The sequence below is a fragment of the Watersipora subatra genome, chromosome 1 (assembly GCF_963576615.1).
Source record: "Watersipora subatra chromosome 1, tzWatSuba1.1, whole genome shotgun sequence".
NCBI classification, from domain to species: domain Eukaryota; kingdom Metazoa; phylum Bryozoa; class Gymnolaemata; order Cheilostomatida; family Watersiporidae; genus Watersipora; species Watersipora subatra.
In genome coordinates this window covers 8,413,158-8,432,204 of record NC_088708.1, presented here as the reverse complement: position 1 = coordinate 8,432,204, position 19,047 = coordinate 8,413,158, and the positions used below count along the sequence as shown (strand labels likewise).

At 34.6% G+C, this 19,047-nt stretch overlaps 1 protein-coding gene across 1 annotated transcript in view; it reads right to left on the bottom strand.

Annotated features, from left to right (window-relative positions):
• LOC137394742 (protein AATF-like) overlaps nucleotides 1–19,047 on the bottom strand; it is a 54,494-nt gene that overhangs the window by 23,069 nt on the left and 12,378 nt on the right. The window contains exon 3 of the mRNA XM_068081507.1: nucleotides 12,832–13,047. Within this exon, the coding sequence (XP_067937608.1) occupies nucleotides 12,832–13,047 (216 nt within the window). The remainder of the gene's footprint in view (nucleotides 1–12,831; nucleotides 13,048–19,047) is intronic.

The following is a 19,047-nucleotide window of genomic DNA, read 5'->3' as shown; positions in this document are numbered from 1 at the left end:
ATCCCAAAGACGATACGTGGTTCTTCGACTTGCTAACAATGTGAGGACAACTTATAATGATTTCAGCATGTTTTGCAATTTACGTTACTGCTAATGTTTTGCAAAATAGTTAATTTCAGAGGTTTAGTATTCATCTACAACTATGCAGAATTACAGAATTAGAGTGATTTTGGAGTCAGTCACTAGTTGAATTGCTAAAGGGATTAAACTGTTTGAAAATTAAATCATTGCAAGAATATAATTAATCAAAGTTGAAAGGTTATGCAGCAATAAGAACCGCAACATTAGGATGATTACACATAAAATTAACACCTGCAACATGACATTGCTCAACAGCAAAACAGCATAATCTAACTCAACTGTTTAGGCTCATTGACACCCAAGGCTCATTGACATTCAGCACCATGGTTCTTTTAAAACACATGTAGCACATATTTGAAATAAAATGTTGTACAGTTTTGACTGTGATTATGTTTAATTAGCAATAGTCATGCTTAGTGAGTTTCAATAGCACCTTATAGTTCTGATTGATCAAAATTTTGTACTTATCTTTTGTGCTGTATAAATTAATATATTTTGTGGCTTGTATATGAAATGTTTGGCTTAGCTGAATTAATGATGATTGAAACAAGGTGACCAATTAATACAAATAAAGAGTTTTTATATTGAAGTGCTTGTGCTTGATCAGGCTATATGAATTTGCTAGCGGTAATCCATGTAATCTGGTACCACCAGGGCAGCATTGTCTAATGGCTGTTAAAGCATCAACTCCTTACACACGGAAGGGTGAACTGGACACATTGCAGAGCCAAAAACAACATCTGTAAAAGCACTGCATTATAGTAGTGATGTACCGTGGCAGCATATAGAGGTCGAGAATGAACAAAATTTCTATAGGCCTGCCATTGCAACAGGATAGAAATGCTAGCATGTCTCGACCTGTTCTTGCCTTCTGAATACCATATCCTTCCTGTCGAGATAGTGAATCTGATTTGGCACAAACCAGAAATCACTTCAACATTCACGTGCAGCTCTTTGTAATAAATGGCAAATGTCACAATCAAGCCACAACTATAGGACCATAGACAGATCATAGACACAACCATAGACAGATCATAGACACAACCATAGACAGATTTAGTTGCCTTGACTGACTGCAAGAGAATCTTGTAATAAAAATAGCTGTAGCTCCTATATAGATGAGTTTAGGACACAGTAATAAATTTATGTATCGGCTCACTTGCGAGTTAGCATATTGTCTCACTCTTGAGATCGTTAATGGGCAGCGTCTCTGGTGCCCTATCTGCTGGCCACTGGAATTACCTACCCTCTCCAAATAAGTTTTACTTCACTACGTACTTGATACAATAGCATAGGAATATGTCTATTGGTTTGAATATGTCAGTGCAGGGCAGCTAGGAGGAGCAGGCTAATTCAAACTATCCTCAACCTAATTACTGACTCAAATCTGCAAGACAGCTGGCTTTCTATGTCTTTAGAACACTATGAAATCCGAGCAGGAGCAACTTTGAACAAGTGTTTTATGACCAAATCGTTTACCAGGGTAGTGAAGACTAGGTTTTGGGAATACTTCACGCCTTTAGGTAGCTCTGAGGGACTTGTTACAATATTGAGCGACATTAATGGTTTCACACAGCATGTGTGATCACAGAAAGCAATAGATTCAACAGTTTTACTTGTTCAATTTTTATTGTCAAAGACACCCCAAAACCTAAACAGACACTCCATAAGTAGACAGAAAATTATTACGAGTAGGCAATTGCGTGTATATCTTTTCATAAATTATTTCTTTTAGGTGTTACTAAAAACTAAAAAGTGTGAAATCGATTGCACTCTTTGTCAAATAGCTTATTTGTATAAAACCAGGCTGTGCTGTAGAGAGAAATAACACTACACAATGCACGCTGAAGAGATAAATCCTTAGGTAATACAAAAGTTCACTGAAGGTTAAATAAGATGCAATGTAAAACACTAGTACAAGCGAGGGTGAAATTTATAATGGCTGATCTACAAAGTGCATAAAGAAACACCGAGTGAAATCTTCTGTCTTTAGAATAATGTACACATGAGCGATCGTGATTGTAATACCTATGGTATAAAATGTGTATTTTCTGAATCAAAGTGTTCAAATTGAAGATTCATTCACATTGAGGATATGATTGATATCATCAAATGTACCCACGTTTCAAATGGACATGGTGACTGCGACAAGATGATCAGAGCAATGAAACGCATGCGAACATTGCGAGCCATTCGTTCGAGCTGTACAAATCCTTATGAATATAATGTCAACAAAAACGCAGGTGTGCTCCCAGGAAAGGTGCAGTTGTAAAGCCAATTATCTCACACGACTTCGGTTCCAGGGGTCAAGTTGATCTCATAGATATGCAGTCCATAGCTAAAGGTTCATATCGCTGGATTATGGTATACTAACACCACTAACACCGTTTCAAGTACTGTGTATTACATCTTTTTAACTGCAGACAGAGTGGTGGCAAGCGGTGCAACATAAATGTTTTAAAGCTGGAGAGCAATGTAACGATAGATGTCATGGGAGTTTGACATGTCCAAATAAAAACTGACACTAGTACGGTAATTTGTAAGTTACAGTAATCAATGACCATATATGATCGTTATTTAAATAGACCCTATGTTGTGGTAGTTGCTTGAACCATTTCAAATGTATGTATAATTTAACTTCTCATGTAGAGTCTAATGTAATGGCTGCTTTAGAGACAAGTACATGTAGTTGGATTTGTTGATACCAATTACAAAATATTACAGATTAATTGTTTGTACTTCTTAAATAAATTTTGTTTTAAATTGTGTTGTTTCATTGATCTATAGCAACACCAAATGAATCTGTGGACGGCTGCCTCTTTTAGTGTGAGTACTCTACCGGACACTGTTGTCTGGCTCTAAGTAGTGCACACGCGGAGTGGGCTCATTAAAGCTGTACATCTGCGATTATGGTAAACAGCTACCCTTTGCAACACATTCAAGCATCTGCTTCAGGTATGTGATAGTTATATACACGTATCCGATGTGATAGTTATATACATGTATCCGATGTGATAGTTATATACATGTATCCAATGTGATAGTTATATACATGTATCCGATGTGATAATTATATACATGTATCCGATGTGATAGTTATATACATGTATCCGACGTGATAGTTATATACATGTATCTGATGTGATAGCTATATACTTGTATCCGATGTGATAGTTATATACATGTATCTGATGGGATAGTTACGGTATATACATGTATCCAATGTGAGTTATATACATGTATCCAATGTAATAGTTAAATACATGTATCCAATGTGATAGCTATGTGTACCTAATCTGATAGCTGTATATATGTATCTAATCTGATGGATATATATGTGTATCTAATGTGATAGTTATATACAAGTACATGTATCTAATGTGATAGCATATACGTGTATCCAACGAGATGGTTGTATGTGTGTATTCAATGTGACAGATATTGTATCTAATCTGGTAGTTATGTACATGTATTATCCGAGTTATAATCTGATAACTGTAAACAACCTGATAGTTATGTACATATTCTGATTGTTATATATATGTATTTAATGTGATGGTATATACATGTATGTATTGTGACAGTCATATACGTGTATCCATTACGATAGTTATATACATGTATATAATGTGATAGTTACAACACGTACCTAATCTGATAGTCATATACATGCATCTAACCCGATAGTTACACACGTATCTAATGTGACAGTTATATATGTGTATCTAATGCGATAGATATATATATATATGTACAGGTACATATAATAGCTACATACATACATGCCCCTAACCTGATAGTTATACACATGTATGTAATCTGATAGTCATGTACATGTATCTAATCAGATAGTTATATCCGTGTATCTAAAGTGATAGCTATATACATGTATCGAGTTGCTGCATCACATGCATTCTGAGAATTAACTAAGCTTGAAGTTCATCAGCAGTTTTTTTATTTATTATAAAAACTGTGCAAATGATATGTGAAAAAATTTATCAAATCGCAAATTTATAGTTGACCTAAAGATACCCAATGATCATTTTACCTTTACTATATATATAATATAAACATACTATACATATGGCATATATGAACTATTGAGTAGGTAGCAGTGAAAATGAGCAGACCACTGATCTTGTATGTACCATCATCAAACAACAATAGGCTATTTAAAGGAAGCAAATTATAATTTTGCTTATACATACATGTATATTAGAAGACGAAAACATTGTTGCTTCTTTGAAAAAACTTACTGTAAATTCCTTAATTGTAAGCTCACTTGCAGTAGATGTCAATATCAACTCATACGATGTTGCGGTAATCTTGTGATAAATAATTAGATTATATTTGCTATGATGTTTTCTATAAAGACTGAACATGGACTGCAAAGAAATTATGGCTATTTATTTAGCACCGATCACCTGTAAGACTATCGATATTAGACATTATTATAAGGCATATACCGTTACACTAAATCTAAATAAAAAAATAACATTACGATATAAAAATCAAAGCTCTGAGGAAGCCTGAGCAAAAATCCATTAACAAAAACAATCCTCGTTATAACTGATGTAAGGAAAGCACCTCTGAGAGCCAACAGCGAATATGGTCTAATCTTAATTCACATTAAACAAAAATTGGATATCAGAAGTAGTCCAGTTGTAATATAGTAAATATGCAAGAAAATGGTGCTGAATTAGTTTTCAAATATAAACATGAGAGATGAGTATGGAGAACCCAATTATAAATGCATATAGTAACGTAGGTCATCGAGGGCACTGCTACGAGCTAATCTTTTATAATATTGCTCACCCTGCATCAGATGCACAGCAATCGTATCAGTATCTGTAGCACCGGATATAAGTTTACGAAGTGACGATGTTTTGGGCACATTAAAAAATAGCAATTTGTTTGCAGCCACATTAACAGTTTTTAATCTGCGTTGAAGAACACCTAAATAAGAATCGTCAATCCAAAATGGCGGTTCTACGGAAAATAGCTGTTGAAACTTTGGAAGCAAATCTGTAGACATGGCTATAAAGAAACCGGCGCAGAAGTCTGGATATATAGTTTCTTTGGGCAAGACTGAAAAAGCTACCGGATATGTTCGCTTCATATCAGGTCTGATAATTTTTCTTTGAGCTAATATATGACATAAAATTGTGTTTTGATTTACAAGACTTGAGGATGATGTAGATTCACGTTCTGTTGACAAGTCGTCCACCCGCTCATTGAACAAGGAACCACGGTTGTCGACTTGTATTAAAGGTATATGTTTAGATTTGGCTGCATCGTAAGACTTCATGTACTGAGTGTGATTGTGATAGTCCTCACTCGCGTTATAACTGTTAGTCACATTCTCCCGCATGAGATGAACAACTTTCTCAAACATTGTAGCTGGATGAAATATTACGTCATCATCCATCCTTATGGCCAGCTTGCTTTTGCCGCAATAGTCCGAAAGGAAATTTATAGCTGAGATCATTTTGGCTGTCTGGTTTTTATAGTGTTCTATAAAAGAGTGTAGAAAACTAAGGAAATATAACGGCAAAGCATGTGTGGTTGACTGACTACATGCAATGAAGTCAATGTGTAACCACAAATCATGGCAGCGTTACACTGCATGCACACTAGCAGATATTCTGGTTGATTTGGTAAGTACGACCTCGATCAATTATTTAGAGCTATTTGTAATTATAAGCCAAATAATCGAGTCAATGTTGAGATAGCTGTGTTCAATTTTTAGGTAACTGCCACTATGATCAAAGTTAAGTACTATGCACAGTCATACCTTCAAGGCACTGTTATTACCTATATATATTATCTAAATACAAATTAATCCGTTACCATCCTATGAAAAAACACAAAGCAGGATATTACTGAGGGAAAACGTAATTCTAATTGTTGTAATTCAGTACATACACAAACAAAGTAACAAATACCTATTTAGTTGCTAAAATCTGCAATAAAATGTAACATAACTATGTACACCACTGTCAGTTTTTACCTTACAGACAGACGTAGCGACTAACAGCAGTTTGAGAGACTTGATAGCAACACATTCGGTACACTAAACCTTTGCGACGCTATATAACAGAAACTTAAAATTTAACTTGAATTCATTTAGCATACTAAACACACACTTTAAGTCAAGGTTTATTCTTTTACTAAACTCACTTTAATTCTATCGTCTTGACTTTTTATTATCTGTTTCCACATTGGCACTTTTTGCCTCACTTTTAACCATTTAAAAAAAATTGAACTGATTCGAGGAGACTGAGAAATACTGTTTTCAAAAGCGGCCTCTCGCATACTTATGTATACTTGGGCCTATTAATAGTGGCCATCAAGAACTGGCTCGCACGATCGTACCTCAAAGATTGCTCGCATGTCAAGGAAAAAACTTGCTCAAAATCCTGCTCAAGTCTCGATTTTCTAGTATGTCAGAACATTCGTATGTCTCGATATGACTGTATGTAAATACAGTGTACCCTCGAGATACGATTACCCTGATATACGATTTTTTCACCTTACATAGTCAAACATTGTGAGATCTTCACCTCGCTATACGAATTTTATTTCACCATACGATTGTGAGAAAAGTTTCGCCCGAGTTGAAATTTGGCGGTCGGTGTGCTCATAACGCACGTCGAAATAAAAAAAGACACCGAAACATAGTGTGCGGAAACCATTTTCAGAACGTTTAGAAGAGACACGATGATCGACTTCTCTCATGTCAGAATTCCGCGTGGAAAATTTCGTGTAAAATACTCAAGGCAGAGGAAATATTCATTTGTAGCGTTATAATATCTTTTACTATAAACTTTTAGTCAGCATACGTATATAACTACGAGTATCTACATTTAATTCGTTAGCTATGGAATCTGAGACTGATACAAAACGAAGAAAAAATGATTTCTATGTCAACAAAGTTGGATGTTGTAAATAAGAAGAAGGCACCCATATTATTAACATTGTCAAGGAATATGATCGCAACCAATCAGCATTTGCAATTATTATTAAAACAAGAACTCTATTAAAGCAAGCACAAAAAGAAACTTACGACTGAAGATTTGAAGGAGTTAGGAGGCCATGCACGCGATCACCATTCAAAAGGAGCAACCAATTAGTAAGGGCGAGGAGGTAGAAGATACAGAAAACCCCCACATTGGCAGAAATATTTCAAGTGTTCAATTTACTGATGTGGAATGGTACATTAAAACAATACATGTATAATATATGTTATTTATCTCTTGTGTGGCACATTTTTCATATTTTATTCATTTTATTTGTTTCCTTTTGATTTTATGTTTTATTTTCTTGTTTAACCATGTCTTTGCAGATGGGCTTGTTATCTCCTATGTGAATACAATTCATCGTATGTATGTAACTCATATAACTAGCTACTCAAGATAGTTGATGCATTCACGTTACTTTCTAAAACTTGTTAAAGCCTTGTCCTCTAGTGTATAAATACGTACAAACTTTGTACGTATGGTTACATTGATTCCTGTGCACGTTTCATACAAGAAAAACTACTGTAGCACCTTCTCTGGATCCTTCTACAAGCGTTAGCTAGCTAGCAGTTTTCTACATTGCACCAGCATTTTTTCTTTTAAATCACAAGAAAAATTGGACAGGACTAGACAACTTTCTTTCGCCTGCTAAAAATTCCATTTCATTACGTATTAAATTAACCTTCAAGTGTATAGCAACATAATTAACATTGATACGTTTTTACCTCCTCTCTACTTTATTCGCTACATGTACCAGCTAAAGTCACGTTACTCCAAAGGTATGTACGTCCTGTACAATAGTAAATAAAATTTTTCTTTTCGGTAGCCATTAAACGGTCAGGTGTGTGAGAGGCCGCTTTCGATAACTGCATCACTCGGCCTTTCTTATTGAATTCTGGTTGAAAAAGGTTTCAACCAGAATTAAATTAAAGCAGTTTTCAATTTAAACCAGTTTTAAATTTTATAATGAAAGTGAAGACAGAAACTTATTAAGGATAAAATTTCGTGATAATAAGTTGAAATTCAGTAAACTAATTCAAAATACATACTAAACATAAATTAGCATACTATTTTGTTACTAATTTTCAATATGTACCGCAATTTTATAAAATTTTAGACGATTTTTACCTTGCATTTTTCCATTGTATAATTACAATGGTTTCTATACCCCGACATACGATTTTTTCGCCATACGATGCCAGTCTTGGAACAGATTAACATCGTATCTCGAGGGTGCACTGTACTTAGTCTTTCAGTATACTAAACTAAGAAAAAGTATATGTATGTCCGTGTGCATGTATTTTTTCATGTCCATCATGTCCATGACTGTGGCTATGTATACTGTATATCCATGAATTTGTCTATGTTTGTATATATGTATATGTATACATCTATGTATATGAATATAACTGTCTACGTTCATGTTCAGGTCTATGTATATGCCGACATGTCCATATCCATACATATCTACCTATATGTCTATGTTAATATCCATTTCAATGTACAGTAGACACTCCTATAACGTAAAGTTCGAATAATGTAAAGAATTTATGTGAAGTTTTTGCTTCTTATATCAATCTTATCTCAATATATCAATCTTATATCAATTCATACATTATTTGTATAATGTTATATCTACTATATATATATATAAATATTTATTATACAACTTCCGTGAAATTCTAGTTCGCCGTGATAGATTGTCAGATATGTCGACAAAACAATGAATAGGTAGCTGGGCAATTGTTCATGTATACTAAAGATGATCGATTGGTGCATGTGTTACAGCGTCGGTCCACCAATCTGAATTTCATGAGTTGAAGAATCGGCGAAAGTTATCTTTTATCCTAACCTTGACTCCTGGGTACAGAAAAACGACTAACTTATTTTACTATAAAAACAGGTAGTACCGTTTTATAGTAAAATATTTTGTTGTCTTGCTTTATTGTAGACGTATAAAGTATTTGCTAATAGTTTTACTTTGTAGAATAGTCTTTACTGTTAGTCTTTCGTTTTTGAGCTTTTAAGAGCTTGTAATCACACTTCCACATATTTGGCACATACAACACAACAGAGTAACACATGGTGAATCTTTTGATACCAAATAACTGTAACGTGAATTTTGTTGCAAGTCAACCTTTTAAGTATTTTTGTTTTGTATGGACAAAGGGTGAGTTATGAAAGAACTTGGAATAGATTAGGCAATTTACATGTATTTTACTATTCGCATAACGTAAAATCCTTGTAACATAAACATTCATGGAACGGGTTATTTATGTTGGAGCGCCTACAGTACAATGGAACTTATACTCAACAAAGACTTTACATACGAAATATTAAAGTTTCAAAACATCTTTTTGTAGAAATATTGCTTCAACTTACGAAATATATTTTTAGATGTTAAAGACTGCAAGACATTTCGTATTTTGGCCCATTTGTTTGAAAAACAAAACAATGATAAAAAACGAAAAAGCAAAAAAAAAGAAAGTTAAATTTTACTGTGTGTTAATTTTGAATTTATTGTGTGAGTTCATCAAGGTTGGCACAAAAAATTCAAATCTGATTCATTCAAAAAGAATCATAACTTTCTTTTTTGATTTTTTTATGTTGGTAGAAATCAATATTTTTTGAAATACAATCTTGCCCGGTAGCAACTATATCTAGTACAGTTTTTCCTCACTACTCAGCCATGATGTACTCACTACATGCCATGATATTGTGGCATCAAAACTCGTTACTGCAATCAGCTCCAGTGAGAGCATCGAAAGAGTATTCTCCACATTTGGTTCCATCCATTCAAATACATACATGTATAAGATAAAGGCGCGATACTAACAAAGCTGGCATTTATATTTCTCATGATCAACAGCATCGATCACACTAAGACAGAATGTGCTTAAATATTTCATAGTGACTTGTTATATCTTCGACTCTCATTTGTACATTGTGCGAAACTGCTATAAATAAGCTCTCATCCACTAACGTACGTGTAGTTTGCACATTATAATAATTCATATGGCTGTTGAATGCAAAAGATATAAGAACTTGTCGAATTAAAGCATGTAAGTCACTAATAATAAAAAGTGGGTGTACCGGTATTCTGATGTGTAATACAATACACAGACAAGAAACAAACAATAATGAATGAAAAAATCAAATTTTTCAAAACAATCATTAGCATCGACAGAAATAAATTTAAATCAAAAAGATCCAATTTTTCTGAAAAATAATGAGTTTTTCATTCAACATTCAGGTGTTCATTGTCATACAGTACAGTTGTTAATAATTGTCAACTGTTGGCTGCCTACTCTGTTGTTTAATTTGAAGTTGTCTCATATCACATACAGAATAAGACAACTTTATTCTGTACGTGCCAACAATTCAGGTCGTTTTTTCTATGATGACCTGCAGCTTTTCAGTTAGCGCTGATGTAACCTTTTTACTTCATTCTTAGTACGTTTCTTCTGAGCAAAACAAAACCAAGATAACAATAAAACACCCATGTCCTTTGACAGTTGTTCTCCCACTCCCAAACAGTCTTTGAATAACCTCGTCTAGATCAAATAAACAACCAAGTTCATAGTTTTTATTCGATATTTCTGTGTCCTTTTTATGCGTGTCTTTTCTATTTATGCTAAGATGTGTTTGTTACAGGTTTTAAACATTACATGTATTTATAAGTTATACAAATACTATATATATATTTGTATATATATTAAAACTTCTATTTGAGCACAACCTCTATTTGACGGCCACTATAGGAGAAGGGTTGACAAATAGAACGCCACCCTTTAATTGAACGCCACCTCTATTTGAGCACCTCTTAGACATTCTTTAATCTTTACAACCCCAAAATAGCGAGTGATCAGTAGAAAAGTGTCCACAAAATGATACTTATAATGACTCAATTACATCAATAACAATTAATCTTTTCATTGTTGCTGTTCATATCGATGTCCATTTTCAACTCCAGAGCTTTACGATTTTTCGTTCAAGCTTTGAAAGCAACATCATAGCATAACATTCATACATGTAACTGTATCAGGCTAATAGTAGTTTCTTGTGTCTTGATACTTCGATGTACATGAAAAACGGTTTAGTAATTACGATAGAATCTCGAGGCTAAAACAATTTTGAGGCTAAAACTTCTGCTTAGCTCGCATGTGCAACGTTACACATGATTTCTCTTTATTTGTGCGAAAGGTGTATTCTAAATAGCAAAACGTAAAGGTTTTACTCCGTTAAAAAAATTGATTGGACGCTAATATCATCAGATACTAGATCATCAGAGCAAAAGAAGAGTTAAGGTCAGAAAACACTGTGGAAGGTACTAAACAGCCAAAAGACAAAATGAGTCTGGGGACAAACAAAAGCAACAATCAGAACGCCACTGGCTGAGCAAATGATTCAAATATTTGTGTTTCAAAAATGCTAATTTGTTTCCGCAATTATTAGTAATATGGTTGGTTTATGTCACTTGTTCTTAAATATATATTTGTAGCATTTGATAGATTATTAATATATATATATCATAAATGTGCAGATTTATAGCATATTATTTGATCGCATGATTGTAGCTATCTAAACTCGGCTTACAATGGATCAACACTCCTAACTCCTCACGCACATAAAAAGCCAGTTTAGGCTGCAAACTTATCAATGAGTGCAATGAGCATTTATGCAAGACTTAAATATAGTGATGAAATACAACTGCCTTCAAATTAAGAATAAAATAAAAAATTTCAATGCTCCAACAAATTGCAATACAGGCTATACGATCATCATAGGTTGATTGCAAGCAATAGATATCAACTGGTAGCAATATTACTCGGTGTCCCAATGCATCTTTATTTAAAGATCTACAACAAATTGGAGGTAAGTTATGGCAGATTCCTCGCATCCAAAAGGGTTAATGTCGCTCTGCACAAAGGAGAGTGCAAAATATAGGCGAAATTCGCTTCGCCATGAAAGGATTAAATTTATTTTCCCAAAATTCTGACGAGCCATTTAAAAAACACAACAAAGCCATTTGAACATCACCGCTAATAAAGCGCCACTTTTGAGGAAGGATTGAAAAATACAGTGTCATTGTGTTCAAATAAAGGTTTTATGGTCCGAATTTTGTAGAGGCTTGGAACGGATTAGGGAATTTATATGATAAAATGCGTTTCTACCTACGAAATTTTCTACTTATAAAATGGCTTCCGGAACAAATTACTTGCCTAAGTAGAGGTTCCACTGTGTATGGCTATTTTCACATAAATTACCTAGATGTTTATGTCTATATATACATATCTATGTCCATCTATATTTATATGTCTACATGTATGTCAATCTCCATGTGTATGTAATGCATGTCACTGCATGTCTATGTACATGTCTATGTATATGTCCATGCATACATGTATGTATATGTCTATGCATGTGTGCATGTATGTGTCCCTGTAAGTCTACATGTATGTCCATAATAGCAATAGCAAAATCGTAAAACAATGTTTTAAATAAAACACATTTAGATAAAAAAACCATATACACCTTGTTCAAGCATTCATTATTCATAGATAGTGAACACACGAAGCATTGGGGAGGAACTACCAGAACACGTGGCATCCCTCGGCAAACATCAGTCTGTCTAGTCACACACTAATTCAGCTGTAGATATAGCAAGACACAATTCATGAGATAATGGTAATGTATGCCGGTATGGGTATGAAGTGTATAACACGCATACCTATATAGTCATTCTGCACTATATCCTTGTACAACTCGTATTCATATTGTAGACGCATCTGTAAATTTGGATCATCGAAAGTGCCAACCATGAAAAACGTGACAACTCGGATGTTCTTTGGCCAAGCCTTGCCATTAGCCAGCAGCTCCCTTATGATGGCACGACGTGTCGGGTTGCCAGCTCTCCCCTGTACCCACATAACAACGTCTGCCTTCTCTGCAACCAAAATTTAACCCGCATTATACAATGCCAGAAATACATGTATTTCCAAGACCGACAGGTCTTGGCAAAACAGCTTCCAGCTAACTGCAGGCAAAATATATGCTGCCACACGGACCATAGAGAGCCATATGTTTGTATGTTTTCAAAGATTTGCAAATGCCATTGCAATACATGTATGCATACATGACAGATCTATTTTTCCACCTGACCTGCATACAAACATAGCTTTCCTAAACGAGCAAACAAAAGACAAACCATTTACCCTACATTGTATGTTAGTAGTTGTTCCAAAATCATTTTACCTCAACAGCATCTCCTTAATTAATCCACAGGCCCAACTTACCTGGAGCATACCTTCAATTTTCTAACAAATTTCCACAAGTTGATAGCCACAATAGCACTGTTGCAAGTGGATCAACTCTAACTACGAATGTATGTTTTCATATTGGTTAGCAATCGGACATGTGTGCATAAAATTGACAATTGACAAACTTGAGAAAATACCAAAATACTAGAATTAATTTCAGCTGCATTTGGCTTATCTTTCATTACACTGATGTAAATACAGCATTACATTAGCCTTAATACACCATTACACCAGTGTAAATGCACCATTACACCAGTGTAAATACACCAGTGTAACTACACCATTACATTACATTAGCGTGAATACAGCTTTATAACAGTTTAAATGCAACACTATAAATGAGGGGATAATACTATGTTATATGTGTGGCACGCATCCTGTTCTGCTTGTAGATGTAACATAGACTATTAAAAACAACAAACCAAATTTACCTAAAATTATATGAGCTTGAAGGTGATAAGCAACCAAAGGCATCACTAATAATATCAAATATATTGTTTTGGTATATTTTCAAAAGTCATATGGCTTGTTACTGTGCTCAGTATAAAAACGCACCCCTTGACAAATGTTCACTTCCTCATCGAGCCATCGATTTTCAGCATCAGCTTTAGATCCTTTAGTAGCAACTAACGACTGAGCGAAGTGTCTCATCATTATGTTGATATAGTGAGGAGACGAGTGACAATTAATTCTGAGTGATGATAATAGACCAAATGGAAACAGGTTATTCCCCGAGTGCCAACCTTTTTCTAACAAAGCTGATGGCGCCATATTAAGTACGATCCAAATGATCAGAAATATTCAACTCTCGACTATCACATGACTTGGCAGATTAACAATTCGAGTTTTATGAAAACTAGAGCTTTCGAAATTAAGATGAGTTCACTACTAGGGTAAAATATTTTTACTTTCAATTACTGTATATCTTATACGAAAACTTCCATTATCCGGATTTTATGTTTTTGCTATGAAAAAGCCGCACCTCTTAGACGACACGCACCTCTTAGACGACACGAGTGATACAATTATAAACAGCCGACAGTTGTTTGTTATCACTTCGTGATGACCAGTTAGCTGACCTCATAAATGCTAAATAATACTGATTACCTTCTGGTTAAGTAAGCTATTGCATCATGGTGCATGATATAATAGCGATAACATCACATGCTGGTAGAGTTTACCACTAACTCGACGGTATTGTTAGCTCGACGATTATTCGGTAACTTCGCTGCGCAACATTGACTTTTCAGGTTAAACCAATATATGTATTAAACTTCCTACACAGGACATCGCTAACAGGTCGTTTGTTGAATATCAAGGGTCATGTAATCAATCAACTACACAACTATCCCCCACCCTATTGTTCCAAACAAATATGAATGGTTGTAGGGTCAAATGCTTTCCTGTTTGTCTACTAGGCTCAGCTTTGAATGACTGATACCACACTTGTCATAAGCTGCATGTAAACTATACCACACTTGTCATAAGCTGCATGTACACTATACCACACGTTTCATAAGCCGTATGTACACTATACCACACTTGTCATAAGCTATATATACACTAGCAGATAATCTGTTAATAGATTTCATTCGATTTCTGGAATGATCAATAGACTTCAAAAGCGAGTACTTCAACACATCTTTTACGCTGCCAATCATCAAATACGCTGCCAATCATCAAATACGTTCGTTATTCCCATTGGTTATTGGAGTATTACTAAAAAGTAGATAGAATTTAAATATAAACCCTATATAAATGGTGAAACAAAGCTTACTCTGTGTGAGAAAGTCAAACTGTACACTCATCTGCTATGATCAGATTTTATGACCAAACAGCTGTGTGCTATTAAAAAGGTTCAAGCTGTTTAGTCGTCAGACAACAAATTTTGAAAATTTATCAGCCGATTAATGTTTTAGCAAAACCTTCCCAATTATCGGCTAGTTGTACACAAACTGCTATTATAACAGTCAGAATGCGATCTGATTTGCGGTATATTAATTTCACCTTCAACCATAACAGGTATCAGATTAGACAATAGCTTTTTCGGGTACCCATTAGTATGTTTGGAATTTCTTTTGATCTGAATAAATGTACAATTTATGAATGGTACAGTCCATTGAGCTTTAAAGATTTTTATCTTGTGAAAACAAATACTTACTCTTGCATCACCATACCTTAATGATTCGAAAGCGTAGCATTTCTCGTAAACTTGAGAGGGAACTATCAATATTTCATACAGAAATGATTTGTGTAGAAAATGTAACGCAGTATGCTGATCCCAGAATGTTGGAATTGAATTGTTGGGCCAAGTTTTTGAAAATGGGATGGGAAAGGGCAATTTATTGCTTTTATATAAAGATAACAGGATTGGCATAGTGCTTCCCATGGTGATTATTACCGCCGGTTTATACTGGTGGTTACCGCCCCGGGAAAAACTCATTTTTGTCCAAAAGTGGGAAAAAAGAGAAAAACTAAAAAACCTCTTTTTTGACAAGTTGATTAATGCTTAAGCAAAGAATAACCATTAGCTGTCATAGCGCTTCTTTATGACTCTTCAATAGTACACAGGCTAAGAAAGCACATAACCTTTATAATTGGTTTATTTACAAATATTGAATGAAAAGACCAGATTAGAAGATAATATTCATTTATTTTCATAATATTTTGTGAAGTCATTTAGTGTGGATGCAAACTTAAGTCTACCTAAACATACCTTGAACCTGGCAATTCATAATACAGCCTCAGAAACCTGAGGCTTCTACTAAAACAACATCATTCCCTTCAGATAGTCCTAACGAACAGACAAATGCCGCGAAACCTCTATTTGAACGCCATGGCGCTCTACTTTTTAACCCTCCCCTATAGTGGCAGTCAAATAGAGGTGGCGTTCAAATGGAGGCTGGCGTTGTATCTTTCAAATAGCATGTCAGAATTTTGAGAAGATAGCCCTTTTACAGGCGAAGCAAACGTCATCCATATTTTGTAATCTCCTTCGGGCAGAGCAACATTAACCCTTTTGGATGCAATAAATCTACTAATTTACTCCAAACTTGTCAAAGATCTCTGAATAAATATGCATTGAAAAACCGAGAAATATCTCTACCATATCTATCACTGATATCTATTGCTTGCAATTAACCTGCGATGATATTATAGCCTGTGTCCTGCTTTGCAGTTTGTAGGAGCTTTCAATTTTTATTTCATTCTAAATTTGAAGATATATTTTTATTTTATATCTATATTTAACAATGTTGAATGAAAGCTCATTGCACTCATTGATATGTCTGCTACATTTTGCAGCCAAAACCGGCTTTTCATGTGCAATAAAAGAGAAGTTAGGAGCATCGATCCATTGTAAGCTGATTTCATATAAACCCAAGGATACTATTAAATAATATGCTATGAATCTGCATATTTACAAGTTACATAATGATAATTTATCAAATGCTTCAAATATATATTCATGAACAAGTGACATAATTGAACCATACTTATATTACTTGCAAAAACCAAAAAATGTTAAAAATTAACGTTTTTAAAACAAATATTTGCATCATTTGCTCAGATAGCTGCGTTCTGATTGTTGCTTTCAATGGAGCGAACATCTTCTGGTTGTCCAATACTTTCTACAATGTCTGCTGACCTCAACCCTTCTTCTGCACTGCTGAACTACGTAGTCGATATTAGCGTCCAAACAATTTTTTGGCAGAGCAAAACTTTCACGTGTTGCGTTTAGCACAAACGCAACGCATAAAAGTTTGGCTCACTAAACGTAACCTTTGTACCATCATAAATGTAAACAGTTTTTATATACATGTACATGTGCTTTGAAGTATCAAGACCGCGTTAAACAAGGAACTTCTATTAGCTTAAGACAGTTATTAATTATTTCTATGTTTCTACGCTTTCAAAGTATCAACGAAAAAAAGCTTTGAAGTTGGACAACGAGAGAATTAATTGTTATTGATATGAACGATTCATTATTAATACGATCTTGTAGACACTTTTCTACTTATCACTTGCTAGTATGGGTTCATACAGATCAAAGAATTTCCAAGTGGCGGTCAAATGGAGGGGGCATTCAATTAAAGGGCGGCGCTCTATTTTAAACCTTTCTCCTATAATAGTGGTGGTCAAATAGAGATGGCTATTCAAATAAAGGTGGCGTTCAATTAGAGGTTCTATAGTTTGCTACCTAGAAGATAAAAGCAAGAAGCCATGTATGTGGCTTATACGGCCTCTTGTTCCTGCATGTCTAGCAAATTTTGAACTTTGTAATTTGAGAGAGGTAGTCTACCTTTATCTCACATTCCCAATGTTATCAACCATGTTTGTCTGTCTGGCCTACTGAAGCATTATTTTGCTCTGGCATTCTAGAATAAGTATAAATTAGAAGAAAAAGTAATTTACCATATTGGATGAAGAAATTTGCAGATCAATCAATGTATCATCACTCATCATCATGTGACTCGAGAACTTTGACAAGCTTCTATGATTCAAATGTACAAAAACTACATCACACAGCGAACATTAAAAAGATTTACAGTTTATCTCAGAGAGACCTTCGCACTCAATCCACTATGCTAATGACCATTGATTGTGTTCCGTCTGCGCGCTAACTATTCTGACAAACTATTTTGGTAGTTAAATACTGCTAATTCTCAGTACCACTAACTAAACCGCTGTCTGGTTTGTACCACCCATGTGTACATAATACAGCGTCTTTCCTGTCATCCAAGGTCGGCTAGACATTTACCGAAATATTCACGAGGAATGTAGACAAGGCTTTTGGGTGCACACCCTCTTTTAAAGATGAACTTACAAAAATTTTTTAGTAGATTCTATCAAAAAGTATCGGTCTCTTTCTAGCATTTGCGATGTTTTTGATGTTTGAGGTAATCTGACTGCCAGGATATTTCAAGATTAAAATCGACAAAACTTGATTGTGGTTAAAACGCACAGAAAACACGTGCGAAATGATGTCACTAGTCGCTATTGTTGCTATAATAGTTGATATTGGTATTACACGTCTTAATTTTGTTGGTCTCTTTACAACTATAGATGTCATAATCACACTTTCGCTTCATCTATGCGTTTTAAGCGCGCTAATGTTTTGTCAATTTTAATCTATAGACATCCTGGCAGTCAGATCTCCTCAAACATTAAAAATGATCCAAAATGATAGAAAAACACCAACACTTTCTGAGGATACCTACTAAATTTTTGTGCCAGTTCATCTTTAACACTGCATCGGACGACGACAATACTCGTCATGATTTGTCACCTGTAGAAAGCTGCTGACGCGTAGACTCATCACAAATTATGAGCTCAGAATCGTTGGATAAAATTGGCTAAAACGCTTAATGACAACCATTTGCGGTAGAGTAAAGCATCAACTCGTCATTTCAATTCACACGCTGTTGATAGGCAAAATGAAAGCTGAGTATTATACCAAACAACCAAAAATTTCTCCAAATCTGCAAAATTCTAACATAAACTAATATGTTATCAATTATACGCAAGTTATACTAATAAGCATATTAGTATAACTTGTGATTGTCTATGCATAATTTAGAAAATGACATACAACAATTGATAAATTCGTTTATGGGAAGAGATGAGGG